Source organism: Arvicanthis niloticus, chromosome 16, assembly GCF_011762505.2.
Source record: "Arvicanthis niloticus isolate mArvNil1 chromosome 16, mArvNil1.pat.X, whole genome shotgun sequence".
In the NCBI taxonomy this organism is placed as follows: Eukaryota; Metazoa; Chordata; class Mammalia; order Rodentia; family Muridae; genus Arvicanthis; species Arvicanthis niloticus.
In genome coordinates, this window is record NC_047673.1 from 61,960,911 (window position 1) to 61,969,809 (window position 8,899).

The window sequence follows — 8,899 nt, forward strand, 5'->3', positions numbered from 1 at the left end:
CTGCAGAGGACGTTGTTCAAACTGAATCCTGTAGCTAACTGACACCCATTAATTCTACATGGAAGAAAGAAAGAGGGATCTAACATTTATTAGGGTTTTTGCTAAGGCAGGAGTTTTTTCCTAAGGGGTTAATTTCTAAGACAAATTGCCAGTGCCTGTGCATAAATTGCTTCATTCTATAAGGTAAGTATAATATAACCATACCCTTCATTTGTTCTTTACAGTGCTAGGTATAGAACTCACAGCTTTGGGTGTGCTAAGCAAGTACTCTACCACTGAATTATAGCCCTGTCTCTATGCTTACAGTCTATACCCAGGGAAATTAAGGTACAAATAACACCCTAAGTATTAGCCTCATATTGTAATCGAAACACCCAAGGTCTAATATAAATGTCATCTTTAGTCACAAGGGAGAAGCTGTGTGGTTGCCTATGGGAATATGTGAGGATATCTTAGCTGCACAGTGGCATAATGCCAAGAGTTGCAAGGGAGACTGTATGGCCAAGGCAAGCTAGGGGCCGCAAAGAAGCATGGGAAAAAATACCAGTATTGAGTAGGAGAATGGATTCAAGTTCCATTCACTCCACACTCATCACTGGCCTTGAGGGACGTGTTATACACTCTGATCTTTTTTAATCAGTGTGTAACATGGAGATAGACAACCACACCCTACGAGGTTATTTTAAGGATAATCCAGGTGAAGGTTTGAAGTTTTTCCCTTTTCCCTGCAGGTTGGCAAGCAATGGCTGAAAGCTCACAACCCTGCCAGGCTGAGCCGCAGGGAGCTGGAGAACTTCGATGTTTATTGATAGTTGTTGGAAGTGGTCTTGTCCTGTGTCAGGCATGAGCATTGACTTTGGAAGGAAGCACATCAAATGATGCCGAGTCTGTATGTGTCTGTGGACCAGCTTCTAAACTGGAAAGGATGTAGTTTGTTCATGGTTTATATTTTATTGTTTTTCTTTATAGACAGGATCTGACATAGCTCCGTATGGCCTGAATTTGTTAAGTAGCCAAAGATGACCTTAAATGTTTGATCCTCCTGCCAACACTTCCCAGGCTTTGGAATCACAGGCATGTACCTCTGCATATGGCTTGAAAACAACTTCTAACAGCCACTGTATGATCAAGGTTATTAAAAAAAATCCCCCAAACTTATAGATCAGATAGGAATGGGTAGACAGGTTGTGTTGGCCACATTCTGAGCCATTGTAATCTATGATCTATTTTTTTATTTTATTTTTATTATCAATTATATAATTTAAAATTATACAGCACTGTATATGTGAGGTAGAGGGAGATTCCCTTCTTGTGGTTCTCTAAGATGTTATCCACCATCCCCAACACCTTTATGAGATGCCTGTATTCTAGACTCTTCCTCTGTCTACCTTCCAAAGCAAGGACAATGAGAGATGACAATGACTCAAAGGAAAAGGAAGCACAGGAAAACCTCTTAAAGAGGTTTGAGGCTATGCTATCTGGCTTGTGAGTTGGCTGGCAGTTCTTCCACGGAGGCTGGAATCTTGGCTCCTCTCCATTTGGCAAAGCCCTGATCACACCACATCTTCTGGCCGGTTGTTCACAAGGGAGAGTGCAAAGAAGCGCAATAAGATGGTGTAGTTCAAACAAGTCTCTGGACACAAGAATCACCCAACATGTACGTCATCCTGCTAACAGGTGCTTAAGACGACTGTTGCCCACAATATGATGGTTGGATTACAAAGTCCTATCACAGAAATCTACCTTGTCATTGACTTTTTGTCTTCATCTTTATCTTCTTCAGGACAGTTTTCCACTCTGTAGCTCTGGATGGTCTGAAACTCACTATGCAGACCAGACTGGCCTCAAGCTTACAGAGATCCACCTGCTTGTGCCTTCCAAGTGCCAGCATCAGTGCTGTGTGCCGCCACACCCAACCAATTTTGTTTTCTTTGTAGAAATCTTTCAGAAACCATAGCTATCCAAACCCAGAATCCCAAGGAGTGCTCCCTGTGATACATCTGGGAAAAAGGCTCACACCATTGGTGTCCAAGTTCAGAGTCCTGAGAAGTGCTCTCCTTGATATACCTTGAAGGGAGGGCTCAAATAGTTGATTGCTGAAGATGAGGCGGTTGAGCGCACCATGCTATCCATCTTTCTTTAGGCTAACTCTGTCAGCAATGAAGAAGGAGCAGGCCCAAGACTGGATGATCTCTAGAAACCAACAAGTATAAACTGTGAAAGGACTCACTTCAAAGCTCAGAATTTTTTTTTTTTTTGAAGACAGGGTCTCAATATACCACCCTGGCTGTCCTGAACCTCACTGTGTAAACCATGCCGACCTCAAACTCACAGAGATCCTTCTGCCTCTGCTAGAATGAAAGGCAAACAACTTCATTCCTGGCTCAGAGTCTTAGTCTTGTTCTTCAAGTTTCACCCTGAACTTATCATGGGAATGTGGCATGAAAACTTGTTCTCTGTCAGAGGCAGTGTCGATCCTTTGCTTGGATTAAGCTGATAAGCTTCTCCGTACTCAGTGTGCATGGGTCATTGATTAACGTTCATTAACATGACTATTTAAATTCTCCTGGATGTGGAACTGACTCTGGCCAGATGTCGGTCTTGTTCACACAGAACTAGCAGAGAGCCAGGAGACCTGGCCTACGGAGCCTCATGAAGAATAGCCAAACCTTGGGCTTACTTGTGCTTTGCTTGATCCCTGTACATGCCAAGTAGGCTAGCATCCCCTTAGGTAGAAACACAGAGAGAGCACATCTTAAAGCAAGTGCCAAGAAATGAGTATATTAAAAAAGACTCTGTGGTCTGAGGCAGATATTGGTATTTGAGTCAAGGTGTTTGGTAAGCAGAGACAATAAGAAATGAAGGAGAAGCTGGGTGGTGGTGGCACATGCCTTCAATCCCAGCATTCAGGAGACAGAGGCAGGTGAACCTTTGTGAGTTGGAGGCCAGCCTGGTCTACATAGTGAGTTCCAGAACAGTCAAAGCTATACAGAAAAACCTTGTCTCAACCCCAATCCCCAGAAAAATAAAATGATGGAGAGACGACTCAGTGGTTAAGAGCACTTGCTCCTTTCCTAGAAGACCCAGGTTCAGCTCCCTGTACCTATATCAGATGGCTTACAACAGCCTGTAATTCCTGGGCCTCCAGGTGATTCGCTGCTCTTCTTGAACCTCCACAGGTTGTGCTGCATGCATGTGGTGTATGTACATACATGCAAGCAAAATGATCATACACATAACATAAATCTTAAAGGTGGAGTAACAATAGTTCAGATGAATGCCGAAGATACTGCCATTGATTTCTTTATTTTTATGGTAGTAGTAGTAGTTGATGGGTTATTTCTTCATCATCAGTGAAATGAGCCAATTCAAACCAGATTAGATTATATTAAACTAAAAGCAGCTGCACTCAGGAGAGTTTGCTGGCCTAAGGTTTGAGGCTGGGGGAGTCATCATGGGGTGAGAGAATAAGAGAAAAAGAGAAAGGGAGTAGGTTTAGAGAAAGAAGAGGAGAAGAATAGAGAAGAGAGAGACCAAAATGTCTGGATTACATAGGGAAGAGCCTCTCGGGGAAGGGCAGTTCAGGGTTGGAAGTAGGGTATAATGGGTAGAGACTGAGGGATTCTGGGAGAACCTGGAACCAGGTTTGCTTTGGTGTGTAAAATATGTGCCTCAGTCCCTTGAGCCAGGGTCAGAAATCAAACAGTAGTGTGTGTATTGGTGTGTGTGTGTGTATGTGTGTGTGTGCACGAATGCATGTGGAGGTCCTACAGCCCTCTGTCCTTTAAGGACTTGCATCTGCTCACATATCTGCACATGGCCTTGAAGTCCACACGGTTGTGCCCGGGGAGTGGGTACATGGGTGCTCCATACTCACTATCTTAATTACTGTTTGCAGAGTTGGTTCTCTCTTTCCACCTTTTTATGAGTTTGGGGGTTCAAACTCAGTTCTCCGGGCTGTGCAGCCAGGACTTTTACCCGCTGAGCCATCTTGCCGACACTATCATTACTTTCTTCTAGTCTTTGAAATGTCATGGGCTTCGTAGTTCTTGAGAGCAGAAAAACTCCAAGGCCCAGGCTTTTTTTTGGAAGGCTGTGTTGTGGAGTGTGCTGTGTACGTCACCACTGTATTGTGTGTCTGATTGTTGAGCTCCTGTAGTAGCGCCTCACAAGGACAGTGACGCATACTCCTAACTGAGGAACAGCTAGTAATTAAGATCTTGAGTATGCAGTATGATCTGAATGTCCAGGAGCACAAATGTGCACACTACAGCACACAACCATGTGGATCTCAAGGCCATATGTAGGGGAGCAGATTTGCAACAGTAAAGGGTAGAAGGCTGTGAGATGCACGAGATGTGAGTATATACTACAGTAACAAGAATGTCACTGAAGTCACACACACTTCATCTTACAAGTCAGGGTCAGGTTGCAGCCAAATTTGGGGGAGAGGAGAGCTGCTCTGTCTGTTCCTTATTGAGTCTGATAATAAGGATGAATATCTGGGTGAATATTGGTATCTTGTATGACAGAGGCATTTTAAGTAGTTTTTCCTTTTTGAGACAGAGTCATACTGTGCATCCCAAGCTGGCTTCAAACTTGTGATCCTTCTGCTTCAGTTCCTATGTAAAGATTATAAGCATGCGGTGCTATGTCTGGCCTAAACATTTTAAAGAGCTATTTAAAAAGGTGTTGGGGAGATGAATCAGCTGGTGAAGTGCCTACCACACAAGCATGGTGACCTGAGTTTGTATCCCGGCCACCCCACTTAAGAAGCTGAGTGTGTCAGTACACATTATAGTCCCACTGCTGGGACAGGAAGAGGGGAGATAGGAGAGACCAAGACAGATGTATCCTTGAATCTCATTGGCCAGCAATATAGGTGACCAGTCAAGTCAAATCAGTGAGCCTCTGCAGGTACCTACAAATACCCCAACACAAACACACACATATACACATAATTTAAAAAAATGAAATAAATATTTTTAAAAGGGTTGTAAAACCACTAATTTTTGAAGTTTTTTTTCCCTATCAAGCAATACAAAACAGTATCCAATAAAAATGTCCCCTCAGTCTTAAGATTCTCTGTCTCTCCTCTGGAAGCAGCCACTGGTTTTATATTTCCATTTAGACTATATCATGCCTTATATAAGCATATAGATTCACAATTTTTTAATCTAGCTGATGGCACACAATATATACTGCTCTGGACTTTGTTCTTCACACCCAACAATGTATTCCATATAGCGTATTAGACTTTGCTTTCTTTACAAGTTTGCCACTGCTTGGGGATACTATCATGTATTTAAACAGAGTCTCAGTAAATGGCTTTTTAGGTTATTTTCCACTCTCTATTTTAAGTAATACTAGAGTGGGCATTGTTTCATATAGACCTGTGTGCTCATGTGTGAAAATACATTGGGGAGGAGGGGCTGTTTAGAAGAGGGTATGAAGGATGGTCAGTCCTGGTCTCCTTCAATATCATTTGACCGGAAGAAACCCTTTGCAAGTAGTCTTTTAGGAATTCCCTGTTCTGGGATGTTCTGTATACAGCACTGTCATGCTTGTATATCTGATTGCTGAGCTTTTGCCATGACACTAGACAAACACAGTGATCCTTTCAAATGAGCTGACAAACTGGCTGTCATCGTCAGTGTTCTAGTGCTGTGAAGAGCCACTATGACTATGGCACCTCTTAGGAGAGAAAGCATTTCACTGGGGCCTGCTTGTCATTTCATCTATTAGCATCATGATGGGAGCATGGTGACACGCAGGCAGACACAGTGCTGAAGAAGTAGCTGAGAGTTCTACATCTTGATCCATGGGCAGCAGGAAGAGAAACCCACTAGACCTGGCTGGTCCTTTGAAAACTTAAAGCCCACCCCCAGTGACACACTTCCAACATGGCCAAGGAGTGCTACTCCCTGATAACTAAGCATTCGAGTATACAGACTTATGGGGGCTGTTCTTATTTTTAATTTTTTTCTTCATTAATTTATTTATTCACTTTACATACTGACCACAGGCCCCTCCTTCTCCTAGTCTCACCTTCACATCCCTCCCCCAATTTCCCTTTCCCCTTCTCAGAGAATGTACCAACCCACCCTGACACATCAAGTCCCAACAGGACTAGGCACATCCTCTCCCACTGAGGCAGACAAGGCAGCCTAGATATGAAAAAGGGATCCAAAGGCAGGCAACCGAGTCATAGACAGATATTCTTATTCAAACCATCACCACATTGCATTCCCTGCCCCCCTCCATAAGCTTATAGCCTTAAAAGTCTGACTTTAAAAATTTCTGTAGCCTGTCACAGTCTCAACACTGTTTAAAAGTCCAAAGTTCAAAGTCTCTTCTGAGACTCATGTTAATCTCTTAACTGTAACCCCCATAAAATCACAATCAAAATTAAAAAAAAGCAGATCACATACTTCCAGCATATAGTGGCACAAAAGACACATTACCTTTCCAAACGGGAGAAAACGGTGCATAGTGAGCAAAATAAGAACGAGAACTGGCAGGACAGACTCCAAATTCTGCATCTCCTAGTCTGATGGCAAAGTGCTTTTCAAATCTCTGATTCCTTTCCGCTTTCTTGACTACAACACACTTCCCTAGCTTAAGCTAGTTCCACACCTAGTCTGCAGCTCATCGTGGAAGATATCCCACGGCTCTGGCATCTCCAACACCTTGGGGTCCCCAAGGTGATCCAGGCTTCGCTGCACACCTTCATGTAATGGCCTCTCTGGCCTCCATGTAGGAACACCGCTGATTCTTTTGAAACATCTTGAGCTGGGTCCCCACAGTTCAAATCACCCAAGGCACTTTCTTTAATGTGCCTAGTGGGATGGTCTATTAAGCCCTGCTTAAAGTGTCCAACCACTTTGCTAGTCCAAAGTCTCATATTCCTCCAACAAGTAGCATGTTCAGGCCTGTCACAGCAAAAACTCCTGCTCCCTGGTATCAACTTCTGTCTTAATCAGTGTTCTATTGCTGTGAAGAGCCACCAGGACCAAGGCAACTCTCATGAAAGAAGGCATTTAATTGGGCTGGCTTACAGTTTTAGGGGTTTAGTTCATCAATCATGGTCGTATGTAAGCAGACAAAAAGCTGGAGAAGGAGTCAAGAGTTCTCAATCCAGATGAGTGGCAGCAGGAAGAGAGAGACACTGGGCTTTTTGGGATGTCCAAGTTCCACCTCCAGTGACACACTCTCCCAACAAGGCCACATCTATTCCAACAAGGCCACACCCACGCCTAATCTTCTCAAACCATTTCTCCCTCACTGTATGACTAAGCATTCAAGTAAATGAGCCTATGAGGGGCTGCCACACATATTCAAACCACACACTGGTCATACTTAAGTTCTCACTGAGTATAAAGCTCTGCTTGAATTGATAGGTACTCTAATATATGCAGTGCAGGAAACAGAAGCCAAGTGGGTCCAAAGCCATGTGCAGGAGAACACTCTCTGAAGCATTTTAGTTCAGAGGAGGAACTGTAAAGGACGAACAGAGACAGATAAAGCAAGTGTATTCAAAGCCTGTAGGCTCTAAGGAGACTCTGCCTGGCCTGTAGATGGGCTCATGAGGTAAACATCAGGACAAGAAGGGGAAGGCATCAAATTCAGGCAAGTCTAAGCCATGGCAGGAAATTCCAATGTGTCCTTTCTGCAGAAACAGCAGGATTTATGATGTGCATTTTCCTCCAAATCCTCACTCCTGGAAGTAGCAGCTGCTCTTCGCTTCAGGTGAAATGTTCATAGGTATGAGTTTCGGGAGCCTCTGTATCTTGCTGTGGTGTGTGCACAGTCTAGATGAGTCAAAAAGAACATGCAAGAATAAGGCTAACAAAGCCATGGAGAACCTGACTCTTCTTAGTCAGTGCTGGTAAGATGCAAGGCCAGCACAAGGCTTGTCTATCTTAACTTATGGCAAGTCTCCTAGTGATAAGGGCCATGGGCTGGACTTTCTGAAGGGGTGTACTAGATAGTTAAGTGAAGCAAATCTACAGGTTTAAAAATGACAATAAAATACCTTGCATTTTATAAGCTACCACTGAGTAATTCCAGTCTGTGTAACTATAGGAACGAGGCAAGCATGTATGTAATAATTTAGATAAAAGAGGTTAGGCTCCAATTAGACCTCAGTTCTGGAGAATATATAGCAAATACTCTACAGAGAAGATGAAACTTGAACTGATGATGGGTGTGGGGTGGGAGGAGGTTAGGTGTCAAGACACTGTCCAGAGATGTATGTTAGAAAATGATTAATATAGCTTTGAGAAATTCCTGATTGAAACATGATGGCCTTGGACCCAGAACTAGAACTCCTGGTTCCCCCAAATCCTGAAGACAGATAAATTCTGCAAAGAACATAGCTGAGGAAATGCACTAGTTTCCTCTTACTGTAGAGTAGGTGGGGGTGCTGTGGAGCCCTGCATGTGATGTCTTGGGGCCACATTAAAAGTTGGAGTAAAGAACAATTAATATTCATAGCTGTAAATTTGACCCAAAGAATTAGACTGCAGAAGAAAGCAGCTACGAAATATCGTAAACTATATAAATTAATTCTCAAGGTCAACAGAGAAATCCCTAAACATTTAAACCATAGGCCTGAAGTCAGGAGGAGGCAAAAGATGACAAACTAAGCTGCTCTCTGACTATGTGATTATTGAATCCTGTTTATTGAGATGTTCTGCTTCTTCCTCCTTCCCCTGACAGGGTCTAAAACTTGCAATTCTCCAGCTTCAAACATCAAAGCTATGGCACCATACCTGGCAGAGTATCCATCTTCAAAATCCCAACTCAATTTTTTTCTTCTGAAGTTGTATCTGCTTTATCTCTCAGTGCAGTGACATCTGCTCTATCCCTTAGTGCAGTGACAGCTGCTGTATTCCCC

The 8,899-nt window shown here is 43.3% G+C and overlaps 1 protein-coding gene across 2 annotated transcripts in view; it reads left to right on the top strand.

The window, feature by feature from the left end:
- Positions 1–7,041, top strand: part of Cd244 (CD244 molecule) — a 28,069-nt gene extending 21,028 nt beyond the window's left edge. For both annotated transcript variants that reach the window (XM_076914483.1, XM_076914482.1), the window contains one exon: positions 732–7,041. In XM_076914483.1, the coding sequence (XP_076770598.1) occupies positions 732–809 (78 nt within the window). In that variant the 3' untranslated portion in view covers positions 810–7,041. The remainder of the gene's footprint in view (positions 1–731) is intronic.
- Positions 7,042–8,899: the final 1,858 nt, after the last annotated feature.